We start from the raw sequence: 23,882 nt of genomic DNA on the forward strand, positions 1-23,882 counted from the left end.
CGGGCCCTAGCAGCCTCCCTAGACGTGGCCGCGCGTAATACCCGCGCCTACGGCCCCGACCGCGTGGCAGGCCATTGGGCCCCGTACGTACCCGTCGCGGCAAACCCCCTACCCCCCCTCCCGGACGCCCCACAGGCTTGCGCAGTCCAAACGCCGAGTCGCACCGGGGGCACCCGCTGTTATTTCTGCGGCCAGGCGAAACACCCCCGACAGCGCTGCCCGGCCCGCGCAGCCATCTACAAAAGCTGCGGGAAAAAGGGCCATTATGCGGTGGTGTGCCGATCCCGCGAGGTCGCCGCCGTCCCGGGGCCACAGGCAGCCCTACAAGCAGTCTATGCGCCCCAAACCCCCCAGCACGCCATGTGCGACCCGCAGGCGCAGCCGCTCTGGGTCCCGACCACCGCGGTCCCGGGAGAACTGGGAGCCCTGCACGCCGCCTACGCTCCCCAACCCCCCTACCGCTTTGGGTCCCGGCCAACACTCCCCATGGAGAGGAGGGGGTTTTTCGCGTCCCTAACGCCACCCTAACCCCCGTCCCGCGCCCCACGCCTGACCCGCCGGCGCCACCTACTTGGACCCCGACCACCGCTGTCCCCGGTGAGGGAGCTCCTCGCGCTCCTTGCGCTCGCAGCCCCACGCCTGTCCCGCCGGCGCCGCCGACTTGGGCCCCGACCACCGCTGTCCCCGGCAAGGGAGCTCTGCACGGTCCCAGCGCTCGCGGCCCCACGCCTGACCTGCCGGCGCCGCCGACTTGGGCCCCGACCACCGCTGTCCCCGGTGAGGGAGCTCCGCGCGGTCCTAGCGCTCACGGTGAGGGAGCTCCGCACGGTCCGAGCGCTCGCGGTCCTACCGCTCCCCAGACCCCCCAGCACACCATGTGCGACCCGCAGACGCCGCCATTTTGGGTCCCGGCCACCACGAGGGGAGGAGGGGCGCCGTTGTGCGACCCGCAGATGCCGCCATTTTGGGTCCCGGCCACCACGAGGGGAGGAAGGGCGCCGCCATCTTGGACCACCCCAGACCTGTACGACGCATGGGGGCGGCCATTTTGTCCACCCCCGCCGCCATCTTGTGACCCCCCAGCCACGTGCGATGTATGGGGGCGGCCATTTCGTCCATCCCCGACGCCAACTTGGCGGCAACAACGGACCCCACCCCACTACTACAACCACTGCTCGCTTCGGTTAAGCTCGATCAGGCTCGACCCCGGACACTCCAGACGACGACGACAACGGTGCTAATAAACGGTCACGAGACGCCATGCCTAGTCGACTCCGGGAGCACGGAAAGCTTTATACACCCGTACACGGTAAGACGCTGTTCCTTGACCACCTATCCCAGCGCACAAAAGATTTGCCTAGCTGCAGGATCCCACTCCGTACAGATCCAGGGATTCTGCATAGTTACCCTAACGGTGCGGGGGAGGCAATTCAAAATCTACAAACTTAACGTCCTTCCCCAACTCTGTGCCCCCACCTTGCTGGGATTAGATTTCCAATGTAATCTACAGAGCCTTACGTTTAAATTCGGCGGCCCCATACCCCCACTCACTTTCTGCGGCCTCGCTACCCTCAAGGTGCAACCCCCGTCCTTGTTTGCGAACCTCACCCCGGATTGCAAACCCGTCGCCACTAGGAGCAGACGGTACAGCACCCAGGACCGGACCTTCATTCGGTCCGAAGTCCAGCGGCTACTAAAGGAGGGCATAATCCAGGCCAGCAATAATCCCTGGAGAGCGCAGGTGGTAGTAGTGAAGGCAGGGGAGAAACAAAGGATGGTCATTGACTATAGCCAGACCATCAACAGGTACACACAACTAGACGCGTACCCTCTCCCCCGCATATCCGACATGGTCAATCGGATTGCCCAGTATAAAGTCTTCTCCACCGTGGACCTCAAGTCCGCCTACCATCAGCTCCCCATCCGCCCAAGTGACCGCAAATACACAGCCTTCGAGGCAGACAGGCGATTATACCATTTCCTACGGGTCCCTTTTGGTGTCACAAACGGGGTCTCGGTCTTCCAACGGGAGATGGACCGGATGGTTGATCAACATGGGTTACAGGCCACGTTCCCGTATCTCGACAATGTAACCATCTGCGGCCACGATCAGCAGGACCACGACGCCAACCTCCAAAAATTCCTCCAGACCGCCAAAGCCTTGAACCTCACGTACAACGAGGACAAGTGCGTTTTTAGCACCGACCGGCTAGCCATTCTGGGCTACATAGTACGCAATGGGATAATAGGCCCCGACCCCGAACGTATGCGCGCACTCATGGAATTTCCCCTCCCGCACTGCCCAAAAGCCCTGAAACGCTGCCTGGGGTTCTTTTCGTACTACGCCCAGTGGGTCCCCCAGTACGCAGACAAGGCCCGCCCCCTAATACAGACCACGACCTTCCCTCTGTCGACAGAGGCTTGCCAGGCCTTCAGCCGCATCAAAGCGGACATCGCAAAGGCCACGATGCGCGCCATCGACGAGTCCCTCCCCTTCCAGGTCGAGAGCGACGCCTCCGACGTAGCTCTAGCGGCCACCCTTAACCAAGCGGGCAGGCCCGTGGCATTTCTCTCCCGAACCCTCCACGCCTCAGAAATCCGCCACTCCTCAGTGGAAAAGGAAGCCCAAGCCATAGTGGAAGCTGTGCGACATTGGAGGCATTACCTGGCCGGCAGGAGATTCACTCTCCTCACTGCCCAACGGTCGGTAGCTTTCATGTTCGATAATGCACAGCGGGGCAAAATTAAAAATGACAAGATCTTAAGGTGGAGGATCGAGCTCTCCACCTTCAACTATGAGATCTTGTACCGGCCCGGAAAGCTGAACGAGCCGTCCGATGCCCTATCCCGCGGCACATGTGCCAACGCACAAATTGACCGCCTCCAAATCCTCCACGAGGACCTCTGCCACCCGGGGGTCACTCGGTTTTACCACTTCATCAAGTCCCGCAATCTCCCATACTCTTTAGAAGAGGTCCGTACAGTCACAAGGGACTGCCACATCTGCGCGGAATGCAAGCCGCATTTTTTCAGGCCAGATGGAGCGCACCTGATTAAGGCTTCCCGCCCCTTTGAACGCCTCAGTCTCGATTTCAAAGGGCCCCTCCCCTCCACCGACCGCAACGCATATTTTCTTAATGTAGTGGACGAATACTCCCGCTTCCCTTTTGCCATTCCCTGCTCCGACATGACCGCGGCCACAGTCATTAAAGCCCTGAACAGCATCTTCACACTGTTCGGTTACCCCGCATACGTCCACAGCGACAGGGGGTCCTCTTTCATGAGTGATGAGTTTCGCCAGTTCCTGCTCAGCAAGGGCATAGCCTCAAGCAGGACGACCAGCTACAACCCCCGGGGGAACGGGCAAGTAGAAAGGGAAAACGGCACTGTCTGGAAGGCCGTCCTACTGGCCCTACGGTCCAGGGATCTCCCAGTTTCACGGTGGCAGGAGGTCCTCCCGGACGCTCTCCATTCCATCCGGTCGTTATTATGTACAAGCACTAATCAAACACCGCAAGAGCGTCTCCTTGTCTTCCCTAGGAGGTCCTCCTCTGGAACGTCGCTGCCGACCTGGCTGGCGGCCCCAGGACCCATCCTGCTCCGAAAGCATGTGCGGGCACATAAGGCGGACCCGTTGGTCGAAAGGGTTCACCTCCTCCACGCAAACCCCCAGTACGCCTACGTGGAGTACCCCGACGGCCGACAGGACACGGTCTCCCTGCGGGATCTGGCGCCCGCCGGCACCACGCACACCCCCCCGACACCATCAACCCAACCTCCCCCCTTCCTGCCACCGCCGCACCCCGCGACCGCCCCCTTCCCAGGAGGATCAGTCCCCCTCCCCTTTGCACCGACAGCTGAAACCGTACGGCTCCTGGAGGCGACAACACTGGTACAAGCACCACCACCACCGCCGGGGCCAAGGCGATCGACACGGACGACCAGACCGCCCGACCGACTCGTGGCGTCGATGTAAAACAAAGATGGACTGTTCAAAGAACATTTTGTTTTTTTTCCTATACCCTCTGTAAATAGTTGCAACAGGACGGAACTGTCCAATACTGTACTACCATGTGAATGTTCTATCCTCCCAGGACCAGCCCTGTAAACCCTTACCACCATACGAAGCATCACCCCGCCGGGTTCATTTTTGACAAGGGGTGAATGTGGTAGTATGTATTGGGGGTCATGTGGGACTGGAAGCCCTAATGTCATTGGCTGACAGATCCCGGGTCCTGGTTGGCCGTTGACCTCAAGCTCCGCCCTCAAGGCGAAGTATAAGAAGCCGGTGTCTTCCCCCGCAGGCCAGTTTACTAACGGGCTGCTGGGGAACAGACACGCTTAATAAAGCCTCATCGACTTCACTATATTCGTCTCATGGAGTCTTTGTACGCTACAATCTGTTGAAGTATTATCTATTCCTCCTGTATCCTCGATTAATGGATTAATTGACATTTTCTGCACACTTTTCACTTAAGCATATATAGAGAGACAGTTATTGAAACTGTGGTTTGGTTGAGTAAGGAGATTTATGCTTGTAATATTTCACTCTGTAAATAAATGTAATCATGAGTAAAGATTGGCTCCAGTCATTATGCTTCACCAACTAGCTTCCAAGATTAGAACATTGATATTTAAATCACTTCAAACAAATCTTAACTTCGTGAACATTCACCGTCTGACCAAAAATATTTTATAATCAACGGAAATAGAAATGAAAAGCAAGTTAACATTAATAATCATGTTTCATAATTGTGTTTTGAAAATGGACACTGAAGTGAAATTCTGTCATTAAGGTCAGAATTCTCCGGTCGTTGTGATTCACTTTTCCCGCTAGCAGTGTACCCCCACCCATGGGTTTCCCAGAGGCCTGGGGTGGTTACAATGGCAAATCCCTTGACAAACTGCGGAATATAGAATCTCCCCGCCAGCAAATGGCACGCAGCCAAGAAACCAGGCGGCTGGGCGACCGGAGAATCCAACTCTATATTTTTGAAAAATAAATAATTTATTTATATAAAATTCCTGGCAAATGGCCAAGAGTGTAAGACTTTTGACAGGCTCAGGCCCAAATTGTACTGTAGTTCCATTGAATAGATGTTTTTCGGCATGAGTTTATTAAAAAAACAGCAATATGTAGAGAATTCTCTTGTCACGAATCACGGAAGATGTTTTACAATAAGACCGATAGGATTCAATGTTCCACTTTTGTTTACTGCCTTTGTCTGTTTTGGATTAGATCAGCCAGATGTCTTGCATCTCAAGGCAAATGTCAATGAGTCTCAAACTGAGGGAGGCGACCTAAATCTTACCTGTACGATTACAAAGTACTACATGAATGAATTTGCCTGGTATTACCAGTCCTCGGTGAAATCGCCTGACATTAACCTATACAGTTCCACTCAGACAGTTTATGGAAACTACTCGAACACTTTGTTCCTCAGTATCAGAAATGTGACAGAAAGGAACACTGGCATTTACAAGTGCAGAGCAATGAACAAGACTTCCAAGGAACAGTACGAGCAGCACACTATGGTCTACATTAAACGTAAGTGAGTCGCTGCAAGAACAACTTTAACTATTTAGATACACTGTTTGTTTTAATTTTGACCCAATTAAGAACATTTTAGATCTGCTTCCAATGGTTCAGTTGCTTGCCATATCACTGCAGTGGCTGTGCCGTACCTTTCAAGAAGGTCCTCCGTTTGGTTCCTCGTCTGTTCTTAGTTAGCTGATCCCAGCTGTCAGAGGTCGAGAGTCTATCATGTATATGAAACCAAAAAGAAAATGCTGGAAAATCTCAGCAGGTCTGGCAGCATCTTTAGGGAGAGAAAAAAGCTAACGTTTCGAGTCCAGGTAACCCTTTGTCTATATGAGTTCCTGTGGTAAAGGGAAGGAGAAAATAGTCACGGTTCCTGAACAGGATCACAATCCTGAAGTCCTGCTGGTGATGAATATGTGGCTGATAGATGTGGAAAGACCTGAGTTGAACTATGATCCCTCTTGCAGTTATGGGCGGTATGGTGGCACAGTAGGTTAGCACTGTTGCTTCACACCTTCAGGGACCCGGGTTCAATTCCCGGCTTGGGTCACTGTCTATGCGGAGTCTGCACATTCTCCCCGTGTCTGCATGAGTTTCCTCCGGGTGCTTCTGTTTCCTCCCACAAGTCTCGAAAGATGTGCTTGTTAGGTGAATTGGACATTCTGAATTCTTCCTCCGTGTAACCGAACAGGAGTCAGAGTTTGGCGACTAGGGGATTTTCACAGTAACATCCTTGCAGTGTTAATGTAAGCCTACTTGTGAGACAAATAAATATTATTATTATAAATAGTTTACAGACATGTTCTCAGTGTAACATACCCCAGTGAGGTCGGTTAAAAGGAACAATAGGGGAGAAAACTAAAAAAAGGAAAATATGTAACTATTTCGATGATATTGTTAGTACACACTGCAACTGAGTATAACTCCATCCATTGTACCTAGCACTGCACAGCTACTGAAATAAATAGTTTTTATTTAATTTTTATGGCCATTGGGAATGTTAATGCAGAGACATGGAATGCTTCCCATTTCAGGCACCGATTCTCAATGAATCCCAGTAGCATGACCAGATTCAAAATCCTCCACTAAAACGTGTCTCAGCCCAACTTCTAAAGTGCCCAGTTAATTCAACAGGTTGACACTTTTCTGTTAGCAGGTTGAAGCTTCCCTGAATGAGATTGTAAATCAGTTTCAAATTAAAGACAGTAATTTGCTGTGGATCCATCAAGGACTAGATTGAGACACCCAAACTAATTTTCACATAGGACCTTTACAGCCAGCAGACACACAAAACTTTAACCAAAGTGCAGAAAGTAATGCCCTCTCCAGAGGCGTGTTTGGGGGTGGGGACATTTAATCAAGGTTCCTTCCTGCCACGTTCCCGTTTTCCCCAATTAAGTCCTGATCGACCAGCCTCATGGACAGCCTATTCCCTCCCCACCACCAATTAAGCCACTTAAGCAGACAATTAATGCCCTTTTAAGGGCTTCATCCTGCCGCCACTGGTATTCAACTAACAGTGGTCGAGGGAATTCATCATGGCGGAAATCTGAAAAGCAAAATCCTTTCGGGTTTATCTGCAAGCTGCCAAGGGGAGGGGAGGATCCCCCATACAGAGGAAGTCAGTGCCTGATCAAGGGACCCAGCATCGGCAAGTGGAGGGTGCCCATTGAAAGCCATCCCTATCCATGCTGCCTACAGCACACACCCCCCCTCCCCCACTCTCCCGCAACATTCACCAGCCCTCAGTCAACTGTAATAGAAAAGCAAATGACTGCGGATGCTGGAATCTCAAACAAAAAACAGAAAATACTGGACAATCTCAGCAGGTCTGCCAGCTTCTGTGGGGAGAGAAGGGAGCTAACATTCTGAATCCGCTTGAATCTTTGTCAAACTTGACAATACCACTGCGTCCTCACATACATCCCCATCAGCTTTGACAAAGAGTCATCCAGACTCAAAATGTTAGCTCTCTTCTCTCTCTCCACAGATACTGTCAGACCTGCTGAAATTGTCCAGTATTTTCTGTTTTTGTCTCAGTCAACTGTGGCCTGGTCCCTTGCTGACCCTTGTCCTCTGTGTACATTGCCACCAGCAGCCACCATTCCACTGGCATGTCCTGCAATGGACAGCTTCCAGCCTCTGACTAGCCAACAGTCCTTGAGGGGTGGTACCTATCCCCCCCCCCCCCCCCCCCCATCCCGCCAGTCCCAGGTAAGGCCCATTGCTGGCCACTCAAGTGTATGATTGAAACCTAATATGGTCAGTCTTCCTCAAAGGGGGCGACACAGGGCTCTCACTGGCTCTTCAGCCAGTCGATATGGCCCCGTCGCCTAGATTAAATATCACCCCCAGTGATTAAAAACCTGGAATGAAAGGATAGCTTCTAACTGCACCATCCGGTCACCATAAATGTCTGTATTCTCAAAAGTTCAAAAGGAAGTTGTGTTGCAGATAACATAATAAGCCACTTACATTTTATAAAGCTAAAGCATTTTGAGACTTTATTTTGAAGGGAAATGGAATAGCACAATTGAAATATATTCTACTATGTTCGCATAATTGACCTAAAAGTTATTTTTACACATGAAAACAGGGCATTCAGAATAACCATTCCAGGTTAACATTTATCCTCTACATGAGCTATACTCCGAATCCCATGTACCCACTCATGTTCCCATACCTATTATTTCCTCATTCTTCAATTTTCTGCATCAATAAATAATCATTAACACAGGATGGGAATTTCTTTGGAGTTGCTCAAACCCTGTGGGATAAATTCACTGGAATTGTGGAGTGAAACCCTACTTATCCATACAGTGTTCCTGCCACACCTCCAGCTGAATGGGAGCAGCTCAAAGGAAATTTTCAACCACGGCCTCAGGCCTCTTCACTCATTCGGTTAGTGCATTCCACAATGGCATATGCCTGAACTGTCCTCTGACCTACATCTTTTACATTTCACCTTAGATCTAGGTCCTCTTGTTTCAGGTATCTCTCAGTCTGATTATCTACCCATCCTTCCATCATTTTAGCCACCTCTATCAAATCATCCCATAATCTCCGAACGAGAACAGCTCCAACATTACTGATATTGTTATTCCTGTACTGCTGTAAAATTATGTTTAAAGGACCAGAGATGCTAAAGCTTTTTGTCAACATAATTTTAACTTTCAGACCACATTCATGCAGAAGTGGCAGCATGACTGGAGAGTGAATTCTTGTGGTAAAATATGAAATAACGTCATATTGGTATCCCTATTACACAGCAGCTTCACACCAGCTATGGTACATATTTGTAAAGATATCATTAATTTCCCAATGGAGAACATGTTGGGAGTATTGCAGTGTAGTGGTTATATCACTGAGCTTGTAGTGCAGAGCTGTGGAACTAATAACATAGATTCATGTTTTGCCATAGAAACTTGAGAATGTGAATTTGTTTTAATAAAGGCTGGTGTCAGTATAAACTAACCATGAAGCTGATCAATTGTTGTGACAATCCTATAGAAGAGTACAACACAGAAGCAAGCCCTTCAGCCCATTAAGTTTTTGCCAGCCCTTCCAGTTAGTTCCACTTTCCTATTTTGCCCAAATCCCTGCAATTCTTTTTCTCCAAGCAGTTATCCAATTCCATTTTGAGGGTTATTACTGAATCTGTGCCCACCGCCCTTTCAGGCAATGCATTTCAAATCCTAAACACTCAATGATTTCAAAAGGCTTTTCTTCTTTGTCTCCTCTAGTTCTTTTGCCAATCATTTTAAAGCTATGTCCATGCTTATCAACTGTTGGAAATGGTTTCTCTTTATTTACTTATTTACCTAGAGGGAGCCTTCCATCCTTGCCATGGCCTCTGGTGGATATGACTCCAGTCCCACACCGACACGTTTGACTCTTAAACTGCCCTCTGAGGAAACCTAGCAAGTCACTTGGTTGTGTCAAAACCAAGGGCAACATGGCATAACCCACATTCTAAGACTGCATTAAAAAAGACTTTGGGCTGGATTCTCTCTTGGCGGGATCCTCCGTTTCGCCAGCAACGCACTCACGCCCGTAGATTTCCCGATGGTGTGGGGGTGCCCACAATGGGAAACCCCATTGGCCACCTGCCGGGACGGAGGATCCCACTGCCGGCGGGGGGTCCGCACCAGAAAACAGGTGTGGCGGGGTGGAGAATCCCGCCCCTTAGGTTTCAGGTTGAATTTGCATTGACTGATTATGTTTAATCAGACCATTCCAGTAGAGTCGCTCAGTTTCAGAAGGCACGTATTTTCCCTTCTGATTAAATTTGCATGCTCTGCCCATCAACATAAATTTTAGGCCAAAGATTAGTTTAAGTATTTGCTGCCTAATATGAAAGAGGAAATGGCCAACACAGAAAGCCAGAAATAGGGGAATTTCTATTGGTCAAATCTTAAAACATTTGGGCTTACTTATATGGGAAGCCTTTTTGCCAGTCTCATCAAGTTCTCAAAGCCATGTTTTCATCTTTCTGATGTGGAGATGCCGGCGTTGGACTGGGGTGAGCACAGTACAAAGTCTTACAACACCAGGTTAAAGTCCAACAGGTTTGTTTCGATGTCACTAGCTTTCGAAGCGCTGCTCCTTCACCTGAGGAAGGAGCAGTGCTCCGAAAGCTAGTGACATCGAAACAAACCTGTTGGACTTTAACCTGGTGTTGTAAGACTTCGTACTGTTCATCTTTCGGAACAGTTGGTATTACATACACCCACTTGAGATTGGCGAGTCTACACAAAGGATGAGTCACTTGTTTCCTGGAATGGTGAGGTCACCCAAATCTGGCACCTTTAAACCCACACTATGTTTTACTGTTCCTCCAAATTAACTGGCCCTCCACTGAACCTGACCTTCCAGTAGCTAAACCATTAAATCAAAACACAAGAAGAAATATAAACATTTATTACTTTGAAAACTGCTGAATGACTGGTTGGAAATGTGCAAAGTGGAGGGAGATAAGGTTCCACTTACTTCCAGTAATAGTATGTTCTTTATAAATTATCAGTCTGTTTATCTCATTGCGCAAATTTGGGTTTTTGGATGTCCAACGGTTTTGTAAACAACAATCAATGGTCATTAATTGCGTCATCCTTTTTGCTTTTTCTTTTGTGCAAACCTGACCTAATGTTTAAAATAATAGAGGTGATTCAGTGATACGAATACAGTGGGCAGCTGCCCTGAACAAAAGTGTAGGGCGAAAAGTCATGTCAGTTATAAAAATAATTCATTGGAAAACTTACAATGTACATGTTAGACCATAGAACCAAGCAGTTGAGATGTGACAATTGACACTTTCCTTCCTCTCCAAGCTAAGGAAAGTAACAATAAGATCTAGTTAATAAAAGCAAAATACTATGGATGCTGGAAATCTGAATGTAAAAACAATAAATACTGGAAAGACTCAGCAGGTGTGGAGGGAGAAACAGCATTAATGTTTTGAGTCCGTATGACTTCTTCAGAGCTGAAGAAGATTCATATGGATTCAAAATGTTAACTTGTTTCTTCTCTTTACAGATGTTCCCAGACCGGATAAGCTTGGGTTCCTATTCCTGATCTCCTGATAGTGTGCCTATGTGGAACTCAATTTTGGATTATGATGCGCTCCATGGTTCATTCTTTTAATGGACCCACTCTGTAGGCCCACATTTGGAAAGTAGTCTTATGGAACCATGGCACCATACATGACAGAAATCATTCCAAACATAATTATAATAATCTTTATTGTTGTCACAAGTAAGCTTAAATTAACACCATAATGAAGTTACTGTGAAAAGCCCCTAGCCGCCACATTCCGGCGCCAGTTTGGGTACACTGAGGGAGAATTCAGAATGTCCAATTCACCTAACAGCACGTCTTTCTAGACTTGAGGCAGATATAGTCCATCAAACCAGCACCACACTCATAACACAGAGAATTTTGTGACTAAACACTTCCTCCCATCCACTTCGCCAACCACTTGTGGCCATGTAATCTGCTGGGAGCGACAAAAACCCAGGTCCCATTATAGGGGGAAAGCTCCGCTTCCGTCTCCTCCGGCAACCATAATCAGCCTTGAAGGTCACATTGAAATCATTACTTTCAGGAAAAGAAAAGGGAAGAATTAGAAAAAATAAAACTAATAAATGGAAACAACAAAGAAAAATGCCTATTTCATTGCAGCTAAGACCATCCCCGTTCTACAGAAGAATCTGACAAGCCTGGATGTCAACAGCAGCAGTACTGTGACTCTGAACTGCAATGTTAACGGGCGACCTCCGCCAAGCATTGCCTGGTACAAAAATGGGCAACGGGTTCTCCCAGCTTCAGGTGATATATGATACTTACTATTTTCTCTTTTTTTCTGAGCAAGGTGATGATGATAGTAGATAGGCATGCTATTTAGTCTGAACGATGTTGGTCTCTTTAACTCTTCTCAAACATGGTCATTTGCCCATACACCAGCCATAGGAAGGCTATATATTGCCTTGATGCTTCACCTGGATTTGTCAATTTAAAAAATAATTAAACTCCATAGTAATGGAAGGAGACTTCAAAGCTGACATTTTTAAAGATGCATTTATTTGTATCTTTAAACAGTTGGCAATTTTTTTTCAAATCAGTTCCACCTTTTGTCCATCTGGAAATGGTATTTGAGACATCTGGGGCAGCTGTCAAGAGAATAACTGTCCTGTCACATGTGGAACATGTAGACCACATTTCTCGGCAGATCTCTTAAGGGTTTATAGTTCAGACAGTTCCCTTATTGGTGATGGTTTATATTCTAAAGTCACGTTCACCATGAACTTTGACAAACATTCCCATCCGTCTAGGTAACAATCGTCACTGTATTTCGGCACTGAGCACTTTGAAATGCTTTGATCTGAAGGATGCTGTAGTAATGCAAATATTAATCATGGCATCTTTGCACAATTTTCAATGTCAGTGCAAGAGATATCACATTCTGTCTGTAACAAACGCGTGCAAAAATTCAGAGACTTGGAAAATTTTCTCTCATTCCCATCAATTTGTCCTTGATCAACCTATTCCCACCTAGCAATTTTTATTCATTTCCAATTTTTGATTTTTTTTTCTTCATTTCCATTTAAATTTTCATCTGTATTTTTTTATTTAGCTATCTTCTATGCAATAAAATCCAGAGGATTAATTGGTGCAGGTATGATGATTAGCAGTTTTATGAACGTGTTTATCAAGTCAACAACAAAACAAACACATCTTACTGTAAAAACAATTGTGTCAGGTACATATCTTTCTGCGATGTTTTATGTTTTCCAGCTTGTGCCTTAATCTGTTATAAAGGCGACATAAAATCGAGAATGTAATATATAAACCAGATTTAAATGTGGTTGCCTGAAAAAAGATACAATTAGCTTTTGTAAACCAAACTGCTATTTGATATTGAGGCCTACCAAGTAGGTAAGCCTCAGATTAATTCCCCAATGTACCAGGTTACCTGATTTCAGCCAGAGTTTCATTGCCGATGCAATACATTAGCTCAGCAACCATGAGTTAGAGTATAAGAGTACCTATGTTTGATGGCTAGATACTGCACTGGTTTGGAGGTTAGAGCGAGAATTATGATCAGGCTGAGCTTTAAGGCTGTCCATAGTTAGATTGTGTAGATTAGATTGCTCACACTCACTGTAGCATACATTTATAAAATCTGTGACTACGGAACTGTCACATAACTGGAATCAGTTCATTCGGAAAAGGAGGAAGGAAAAGCGAGGGAAGGTGGAATATCTGTGGCATCAATGTTAAGCATTATTTGATTCATGCTGGGGTTCTGTTCTCATCCCGGAAAACTAAAAAAATATATTCGAAGACATCATTAATGAAGAGTATAAAAACATTAGGACCTCAGTCTCCTCCACCTCAGCTCCGCGTATGTTTTCCCTTATATAATTTCCTTTTATGTCGCACCTTAATAATATGTCATGAAAGTGTTATACAACCTCCACAGTGCAATAAATCATGACGGAAAAAAAAACAGTTTCTTACATCATTTCATGAAAATAAAATCAGATGCATGCATATAGAGTGAAGCCTTACCAAAGTACCGTATGCTGACAACTTTGCCAAGAGATATCTTGCAACCTGAGGATTTAACAGGTCGATTAAGAAGGTGGATTTGCACACTCTGTGTTTTCGGATATTTCTTCTTCAGCTCTTCTCCTGAGGTTGGTGACCCTTTCTGAGGTGCTGTTCCACATGCACTACCATCCTCTCTTGGCCATCTATGTGGCCATTTGTTATCACTGTGCCTAAAAAGGCTTAACAGACTATGAAGGACATTAGATTCCTACTCCTAATTGCTCTCCAGTGATTTCTACTCCATGCAGAGGAAATGCGGATATCAGATAAGAACAAATTCAGAGCTGATTGTGATGTTCTCTCATAGTCTCACACTCACTGCCAAGCTCAACATATAAATACTAACCATTTCAGGGAGGCATCAGAAAGTGTATCTCCAGAAGCAGACATGATTATCAGAAAAGAAGACAGATGCAGAAATTTGGTCGGGGAAAATGCATAGATTAAGAAGATAATACTGATCTAAGATAGTTCTGGACTGCAACTGTCCATTGACAATTGACTGAAACATTGTAGGCTACAGTCTAGAAATTATCACTGTTAATATAAGCATATAAGTACAATACATTCATTTTATATCCCTCTATCTATCATGTTAATTTACATTGTGCCGGTAATATATGACAATGGCTCACAGAGGTGTAGGGGAATAATAGGGATGTCAAGTTTTGGGAGCCATAAGGAAGGAAAACTAATTGATCGAAGTAATGGGATTTAGGGAGGATTCTGAAAGGAGAAGAGCAAGGTGGAATGGCAGGATGGCCTAAAGAGGCAATCCTGGAGAGTGGGACCTCGGCATCTGGAAGTAGCTGCCAAAGGTGGAGTGAAAGGAATGACAGAGATGCAAGATGTTGGAGTCAAATAAACAGATAATTGGCATGGGCTGATGTTGGGCAAGGTGGGAGAGCCTCCTTTGGTGTTGGAGGAGCTTTTAGAGGTGGACAGGGGCGAGGTTATGGGCAAATTGTAACATAAAGATGAGACTTGTATTCATATTGGAGACTGTTTTTATGATTTAGAGAATATGGCATTGGATGCTTAGTTCATAGTGCATCATAGCACTAAGGTTGTGAACTATGGAAGCATTAGCCTATTTAAAATAAATGGATTCATACTTCTATTAAAAACAGACACGGGCAGAGTTTTTCAAATGCTGGAACTTCCTCCCCTGGAAAGTCACTGAGGGACCCAACAGGGGTTAATTGCCTAAGGTTGTGGCTGGTGAGGAAGTGCTACCTTAGAGAGCAATATGAATGGCCTGCAGCTCTGTAGTCTCAGCAGGGCCAGGATTGAGTGGTGACCACAGCTGAGACCACATGCAGTCCCCGAAGAAGAGGAGGTTATGGATGGCGGACTTCAGATAAGTCCAGGGTATCAGTGAGAGGGGGTAGGTTGGGTTTGAGAGGCCAGCAGGTGAGGGTTACAGGGGGTGTATGAGCTTTTTTAGGGGCATCTCCAATGGATGCAGGGGGCCCCACAGGACATACCCCCACTTACCCAACACCAGCCTGCTTCGTAAAAACTGCTGACCTACTCACTTGGTGTGAGCCTTCCCCGTGCCATTGATAATATATTAGTAAGGATGGGATGAAACACTTAAGTGGTTTTTATTTGTACCACAAATAGCCATGGAAACAAGTATCATGACATTATGACATTAAACAGGAACAAAGATTTTATTTGTGACTGTTTACTGACAACATTCAAAGACATACAGCGGCAAAATCTCCTTAACTACTAAAACCTGATGATGTGACTTCTTTCCTAAACCCAGGCATATTACTGGAAGCAGGGAACAAAACTTTAATCATTGAAAGAGTCAGATTTGATGACGCAGGAGAATACAAATGTAAGGCCACCAACGAGAAGGGAACTGTGGAAACCTCAGCGTACATAGCTGTCCTAGGTATGGATCTACAAGGATTTTGAGAAAGAGAGTGCGTCGTGGACCAGTGAAATGTTCTTCTCCAACAATTTGTCTACAAATCTCACTTAAGTCGTGGAAAATAGAATAGTGAGCAAACGCACACAAACACACAGTCAAGCACACGTATCTATCATTTTTTTTCAAAGAATGCGAGCCCACATATTAGTTTTTGCATTACAATGTTTTTCTTACAGTGTAGCCAAGAGAACTGGTCGGGATTCTCCCATCGGGCGGCTAAGTGCCAATACAAAAACGGGAGTGTTTTACTCTGGCGTCGACGCCCGTTCCGAGACCCGATTCTCCGGGCCACAGTGGGGTAGCACGGTGCTGGAGCGGCCCATGCCACTCCAGCTGCCGATCCCTGCATGAACCCGGCGCTGCGGAGTCCGCGCATGCGCAGTTGGTCCGGCGCCAACTAGCGCATGCACAATTGGTCCGGAGCCACCTAGCGCATGCGCAGTTGGCCCGCCGCCAACTAGCGCATGCCCAGTGGCCTTTTTCCCCACGCCGGCCCCGACGCCAAATGGCGCAGGGTTACAGGAGCCGGTGTGGAGGAAAGGAGGCCCCCGGAGAGAGAAGCCGGCCCGCCGATTGGTGGGCCCCGATCGTGGGCCAGGCCACTACGAGACCCCCCCCCCTGGGGTCGGACCCCCCCCCCCCCCCCCCCCCCCCACAGGCCGACCCCGGACCTTTCAAGGCTGAGGTCCCGCCGGGTCAGAGGATGTTAGAACGGAGCCGTCGGGACTCGGCATTTTGGTGACGGCCGCTCGGCCCATCCAGGCCGGAGAATCGGCGCGCCAGCCCGTGCCGGCCCAGGCCAGAGAGTCGCCGCATACCCCGATCGGCACTGCGCCGACCGCGCCGGCACCAGTGGCGGCAATTCTCCGCTCTGTGGAGAATCCCATCCCGGCATCGGGGCGGCGTGACGCGATTCGTGCGGCCATTCTCCGAACCGGCGGGGGTTGGAGCAATCCGCCCCCGTTTTCTGAACTTCATTTAAAGGTGGCCAAAACCACAGAGGTTGATACCAGAGGACGAGGCCTTCAGAATCTCATGCAATGAATAAATAATTTCATCTATTCAACCACCATAACAAATGACCCATGATCTTACCCATAATTTGCACTGCCTATCTTCTCAGCCATTGCATACATAGGTATTTCTGTTAATAATTTCATTTTGGTGCCATGGTAAGTTTTGTACAACAAGTAAGACATTGCCATGGCAAATTTAAATAATGGCTGGACAAGATTTATTAGTAACATATTAAAGCTCCACATGAATGCACATTCAAAGGTCAGAAGCTATCATTGAATCAAATCAATTGCAGTTTTGTGCCACAATCTGCTGCGTGTTTTTAATCCCACCAGAGGTGAATGGTACTATGATAAGCTATGTCTGTCACCATGAATAAATTCAATTCCAGGCCATATTAAAACATTTTCCATGAACTATGATAATTTTCTGAATGTCTTTTCACTTTTGTTTTAGGCACTGAGGAAAAATCCAATTTGGAACTGATTATTTTGGTCTGTACTGGGGTTGCTGCCACATTATTCTGGCTTTTACTCACACTTTTTATCCGCAAACTCAAGAAGGTAAAGTTACAAATTATAGTTCTGGTTGCTAAATTTATGCTGCGCCATGAAACCTTGGATCAAACTGTCAAGTGAAGAAAACATGTGCCGATTTATGACACCTCATTGCTTCAAACTGAATGACTGTTGCATCCACCTCCATTCAGAGTTTCCAGTTTACAACACCTGAAACTTTGCCAGGGCCATTACATACATTATTAATTTGCTAGTCAAGCATAGGCCCTGACCTGAATTCTATACAATATCCTTAGTGCATATAGAGATAACAATGTCCACTTTTGCTGCCACTTTTGGAGAACTTGCCTTCATGGTTTAAATCCAGTGTTAGCCATGGTTCAGTGGTAACACTCACCTCTGAGTCAGAGGATCATGCATTCAAATCGTTCTCTGCCGACTTGAGCATGTAATCTTCTTTGGAGAAGCCATCTTTCGAATGAGACATTAAGGATGCGATTCTTCCAATCGGTGACTAGGTGCTTCCGCCACCGAGAAAATCCCAGAGCGATTTCCACTGGCGCTAGGTGCAACCCTCGATGTGCCGTGCAATAGCACTTAGAAAAGATTTTACCCTCAATCGAGTTTTCAGTGCCATTCCATGGTGCACCGGGGTTCTCGTTAGATCTGAGAAGAGCAGGACCTAATCTTGCTGCCCCGACATTCTACAACCTTGAAGAATTTGTGATGTTCAGCTTTGTTGTTATACAAGTAATGGAAAACATACCAGATGATATCAATCTGCTATTTGGATGTTGTTAGAACATACCAACCTGTTAAGTATGTGGAAATATCACGCCATCCATTACTTCCAGCAGAAAGGTGGAAGGACATTTCCTCTTTCTGCCCCTTGTTCACTTCGGAGCTGTCGTCAAATCGACCGAAAATCTATTCAACTATGTGGAAAAGTAATATTCAGGCACAGAAGCATACCAATTTCCAGTGAGATTCACTAATTCAGGCTAGGAATGCCTGGCTATTCTTTGAGAGTCCCAGTGCGTCAATGCCTATTGTGGTGACATTGCCAAGAGCCAATGTCAAGAGTAGATAATCCAACACTGGACAGAGGCCCAACTTGGGATGTTCCAGTACTCTATAGTTCACTAATGCACCAGCTGGTGGTTTTGCTCTCTAAACAATCAAGAGAGCTACTCAAGCAGTATTTTGACAGGAACAGGCAAATGAGCTGCATTTGGGCGGCACAGGGGCGGCACAGTGGCACAGGGGCGGCACAGTGGCACAGAGGTTAGTACTGCTGCCTCACAGCGTCAGGGACCTGGGTTCAATTCCGGCCTCCAGTGACTGTGCGGAGTTTGCACTTTCTCCCCGTGTCTGAGTGGGTTTCCTCCGGATGCTCCGGTTTCCTTCCACAGTCCAAAGATGAGCAGGTCAGGTGAATTGGCCGTGTTAAATTGCCCCTTACTGTCCAGGGATGTGTAGGTTGGGTTAAGGGGTTGTTGGGATAGGGCGAGGAGGTGGGCTTGGGTGGAGTGCTGTTTGGGTGGATGCAAACTCGATGGGCCGAATGGCCTGCTTCTGCGCTGCAGGGAGTTTATGATTCGATGATTGTGTGTGTGTGAACTGACAATGACATAATATTTTTACAGCCAAGTTCTGCAGATGTTAAAGCTGGATATCTGTCAATCATAATGGATCCAGATGAAATGCCACTGGATGAACAGTGTGAGCATCTCCCATATGATAGCAGTAAATGGGAGTTTCCCAGGGACAGACTCAGGCTTGGTAAGAACTGCACATTGACAGTTAGGATGTTTTAAAAGTCATAATAATATAACAAAAGGCATGAGTTAATCTAGGGGCCCAAATATTTTCTTGTTTTGATTTTTCAATTTCAGTCTGGATTCACTATTTCAGAACATTGGCCCTATTCTATCAATGATTGGTTTTCAAGCAACCTTGAAATTTCGGCTCAGCTCACCATTGCCGTTTCTAGTTCATTGGGCTGGATTTACTGCAGCCTGTTGTGGTGGCAAACATGGCGTCCGGATCCATTTGATCAATGAGAGAGACTCGTTGTCAATCTCCTGACAAAGGCAGAACCTTCTCTGATTAAATGGAAGGGTGGATGGGAGGCAAGGTGGTGCAGTGGTTTGCACTGCTGCCCCATGGCGCCGAGAACATGGGTTCGATACCGGCGCCAGCTCGCTGTCTGTGTGGAGTTTGCACATTCTCCCCTTATCTGCAAGGGTCTCAGCCCCACAATCCAAAGATGTGCAGGGTAGGTGGATTGGCCAGCTAAATTGCCCCTTATGTGGAAAACTAAAATGGGAGGGTGGATGAAGCTGCACGTGGGGCGGGATTCTCTGATCCTGAGGCTAAGTGTTGACGCCGTCGGAAACGCCGTCGCGTTCCTCGACGGCGTCAACATGGCCTCAGGATCAGCAATTCTGGCCGCTACAGGGGGCCAGCACAGTCCATGCCGCTCCAGCTGCTGATCCTGGCATCAACTGGGCGCCGTGGGGTCCGCGCATGCACAGTGGCACCGGCGCCAACGTGCACATGCGCAGTGGTTCCCTTCTCCGCGCCGGCCCCGACGCAACATGGCGTAGGGCTAAAGGGGCTGGCGCGGAAGAAAGGAGGCCCTCAGCCCGAGAGGCCCGCCCGCCGATCAGTGGGCTCCGATCACGGACCAGGCCACAACGGAGGCCCCCTCCGGGGTCGATCCCCCCCTCCTCCCCCACAGGCCGCCCCCCGGACCCTTCCACGCTGTGGTCCCACTGGCTGAGAGCACGTTAGAACGGCGCCGGTGGGACTCAGGATTTTTGCGACGGCTGCTCGGCCCATCCCGGGCGGAGAATCACCGGGGGGGGGGGGGGCCGTAGAGCGGCCCCCGATCGGCGCCGGGCCGACCGCGCCGGCGCCAATGGTGCCGATTCGCATTCCTGCGTCGGGGCTGCATGGCGCGATTCGCACCAGTCGCGGGGATTCTCCGGCCCAACCCCGGGCTGAGAGAATCACGCCCAAGGTTCGTGCCCATCAGCAGTGGGATGTCAATTAGGCTCATTACTGAGCCCCACAGCAATTTAGCGGAGGGATTAATAAGGACCACATGTCTTTCCCACATCCTTGGAAAACTGCCCTGCAAGACCTATCAGGTTTCCCGTGGCCTTCTGGTGAGGGGGGCTCCTTCTTGGTCAGCCACTCCGTGAGGAACCCAGCATCGAACAGGGAACATGCTTGAAAACCACCCCCTGCCCTTTCCTCTGACCCTCCCTATGACCCCCCCCCCCACCATGTGACCACCATAACACCCTCTTTTCCTTTGGTCTGGGGTGTCATGATGATCCTAGGCCTTTATCATGTGCAGTAAGACCAACAATCACTGCCCCTGTTTCCACTAGCAGCATGCTCTCAGCAAGCAAGACTTCTGCCACTGGGGATCTCAATCACGGGACTTAATTCCATTGGGCCTCCCTCACAGAACTGATGGGGATTTCCTGCCAATTCTCTGAATGGTGAGCTAATGTGGCCATCTAAGATGGCCACCTGCAAAGGACCATGGGAATTATGGCCAACCCAAGACTCAGACAGATACAGTGTATCTAAAACACAGGTAACCAGACCTGACCGAAACCCCCACTCGTTTGCATTTCAATGGCCCATTTTCCCAGGGCAATAGAACTCGAATCAAGCAACCGGTATAGCCACAGACTGATCGGCGCCACTCCCCTTCCTCAGAAAGCCCAACTTCCCAGGTCAATGACCGCTAAGGACCAGCCCAGCCACCAAGGCACCCGCCCCTTTATTGGCCGAAATCAAAGAGAGTGATCAGAGCCCCGTCGAACCATTGGGTCCAAGGTTAAGGACCGCCCCAAAGAGCGCAAAATCCCAGAGGGATAAAAGAGGACACAGCCATGTGTTCTGTTTCTTTTGGATCCGGCCTGTGCCAACCCAATCGTAGCAGGAACTGCCAGCCAAGTTCAAGACCAACGATCGCTACCTGACGGATGAGCACAGCAAAGACAGAGCCACTTTCTTCGAACCAGCCAAGTGAAATCCAGAATATGGCCTTATCCATTTGCACAGTGCCGGTTCATAGAATTTACAGTGCAGAAGGAGGCCATTCGGCCCATCGAGTCTGCAGCGGCTCTTGGAAAGAGCACCCCACCCAAGGTCAACACCTCCACCCTATCCCCATAACCCAGTAACCCCACCCAACACTAAGCACAATTTTGGACACTAAGGGCAATTTATCATGGCCAATCCACCTAACCTGCACATCTTTGGACTGTGGGAGGAAACCGGAGCACCCGGAGTAAACCCACGCACACACGGGGAGGATGTGCAGACTCCGCACAGACAGTGACCCAAGCCGGAATCGAACCTGGGACCCTGGAGCTGTGAAGCAATTGTGCTCTCCACAATGCTACCGTGCTGCCCTCCACAATGCTACCGGTTGCCCTGAAGTTAAGTATAGGTTATTGTAGCTGATAGGTGTAGTTAACTCGTAGTAGATATTGTGTTTGCATGTCGAGATAACTCTTGTGTATGTAAATAAACCATCTTTTGAACTAACTATCTGGTTGTGTGGTCATTTGATCGCTATAAGGGAAGGCTTGTGGTTCACCAGCATTATTATTAGAGCAACACTAGACTTCAGTCAACCTGACAGATTTCCAGCCATTTTTTCCAAGCTTCTGAAATTGTCTATTTGTGTTCCCCCCCTGTTTACTGCATCCTATCGTCTATAAGCCTTTAAAACCCAAGCTTGCATCACGCAATCACTTCTTACTGTGGCTCATCTTCTCTCCTACTGTTTTGAAGATTGTCATTGTCCTGAAAACACATTCATTCTTCATTTGGATTTCTCAGTTAAAAAAGTACCCTATCCAGGGCCACATTAACACACAGACCTGCAAAGTCCCATGACCTTGTGAACAGAGCTCATTATAAATCTCAACAGTGCTGTCTACCAGTTATGTTATTTGCATTGTATGGGAGGCAGTGACTGGAACATGAGTGCCTGGAGCGCAATATGTACTTAGGGCTCTGATTGCTATTTACATTTAATTGCACTGTGCCCACACTGACTGTATTATCTGGCAGCCCAGCTGAAGAGGATCTTATTATTAAGTGCCACTTCATTTTTGTGAAGTCTGGAGGAGGAGCAGCACTCCTCCACAAAACCAGCCGAGACTACTGCCATATTGACACTCCACCACACACCCAGATATTGGCCTTTCCCTCCAGCATGATGGCCAACCTTCGTCCAGCCCTTAGGCAATAACTGGCCCTGGATGCTCAATCTCTGGCTATGGCCCACTGTCCTGATGCCAATGAGGGCACAGCCTTCAAATGGGCAACCTCCCCAAGAATGTTTAGGGGAATATCCACCCCAAATGTTCACCTCATTCCCAGGGCTTTTACCCCATATCTTCGGTAAATCAAAGCCGTGTGTATACTTTATTGTTTAGATCGACTAATGAACCATTATCGTATCCAATCAATTTTAAAAACTTAGCATTGTTGCAGAGTTCTCTTCATTTCAGATATTGCCAGATCTTTCATACTGAATTGTATCTTTTGGCTGGTAAAAGGTTGTACAGGCTGATTTTGTTTTTAAAAACCCATTGTAAACTGAACCTGTTTCTCTTTATCTAATGCTCAGGCAAAACTCTGGGACTTGGTGCATTTGGCAAAGTGGTGGAGGCATCTGCTTTCGGCATTGATAAATCTTCAACCTGTAAAACAGTGGCTGTAAAAATGCTGAAAGGTACGTTTCTGCACCCTCAATAAATATGGTTTTCATGGAGATATAACAGTTATTAAAGTCAGCTGTCTATAAAATACTGTGCATCCAACTACAAATACTTTCTGCATGTTTAACGGTGGGGGGTTGTGGTCATGCAGCTCCCAGTCTCACACTAGACCTTTTTCAAGTAAGTCACTGATACTGAACTTGGAGCTGGGGAAATTGGAAGGGAAAACACATCCAACCAAAGTTTTGGAGGACAGGTCAATGGGAATTTTCTCCAGCACCTTAGAATTAGAGGAAAATCAATTGAGGTATCTATAACGGCAATTAGCAGGCATTTTTGGAAGGCTGTGGAATTTAGCCAGCGACGCATAAAGTGGCAAACCTTACGATATCTGCAGGCAAATGTTTACAATTGTTTGTCATCGGTAGGAGGATCTACTATATAGTGCTGGGACATGGGTCTGTGACTGCACTTCACTTTGGGCACTCTGATTAGCCCCCCCATGTACTCAGGCCACCCTAAATGAATGGCATTCCCAGGGCCACCTTCTTAATTTCCTCCTCCAGGAATTTTGCACTCGACGTCCCACCACACGCATTCCCAGGTTCATAATCCACAAATCAGTCTGCTGTCGGGCTCGAAACCCGAACGGGAAAATTCAGCCCTTCATCATTTGATCTCACCCACATTCTCCAACACGGGTGCACCCGCAATTACAGTAGGAGGCAGGTTTTGTTACCGTTGTTTAACGATGTTATAGAATTAGTTTCTCTGCCAAGGGTATGAAAGGGGTAAAACTGAGCTAGGGTATAGATGCGAAACAGGTGGAATCACTTTTGCCTCTTGTTTTACACCCCAGCGTTAGTTTATGCCGGCGTTAGATTATGTTCACTTTGATTGAAGTCAGTGGAACTGAACAATGCATAAAAGAGGAACTGCAGGAACATTACTATTTTTATATCCATGTCCGTCCCCAATTACATCCCCACAGT

General features: G+C 47.7%; 1 protein-coding gene and 1 long non-coding RNA gene across 3 annotated transcripts in view; one reads left to right on the forward strand and one right to left on the reverse strand.

Annotated features, from left to right (window-relative positions):
• Window positions 1–23,882, forward strand: part of kdrl (kinase insert domain receptor like) — a 283,571-nt gene that overhangs the window by 181,219 nt on the left and 78,470 nt on the right. The window contains exons 13-18 of the mRNA XM_072505640.1: window positions 5,240–5,548; window positions 11,720–11,866; window positions 15,426–15,557; window positions 17,070–17,176; window positions 18,778–18,913; window positions 22,800–22,904. Coding sequence (XP_072361741.1) covers window positions 5,240–5,548; window positions 11,720–11,866; window positions 15,426–15,557; window positions 17,070–17,176; window positions 18,778–18,913; window positions 22,800–22,904 — 936 coding nt within the window. The remainder of the gene's footprint in view (window positions 1–5,239; window positions 5,549–11,719; window positions 11,867–15,425; window positions 15,558–17,069; window positions 17,177–18,777; window positions 18,914–22,799; window positions 22,905–23,882) is intronic.
• LOC140421169 (uncharacterized) overlaps window positions 5,470–23,882 on the reverse strand; it is a 92,171-nt gene continuing 73,758 nt past the window's right edge. For both annotated transcript variants that reach the window (XR_011946683.1, XR_011946684.1), the window contains exons 3-6: window positions 11,885–12,036; window positions 10,801–10,869; window positions 10,532–10,681; window positions 5,470–6,297 (exon numbers count right to left, since the gene is read on the reverse strand). This is a non-coding gene — a long non-coding RNA (uncharacterized lncRNA). The remainder of the gene's footprint in view (window positions 6,298–10,531; window positions 10,682–10,800; window positions 10,870–11,884; window positions 12,037–23,882) is intronic.

The sequence above is a fragment of the Scyliorhinus torazame genome, chromosome 5 (genome assembly GCF_047496885.1).
Source record: "Scyliorhinus torazame isolate Kashiwa2021f chromosome 5, sScyTor2.1, whole genome shotgun sequence".
Taxonomy (NCBI): Eukaryota; Metazoa; Chordata; class Chondrichthyes; order Carcharhiniformes; family Scyliorhinidae; genus Scyliorhinus; species Scyliorhinus torazame.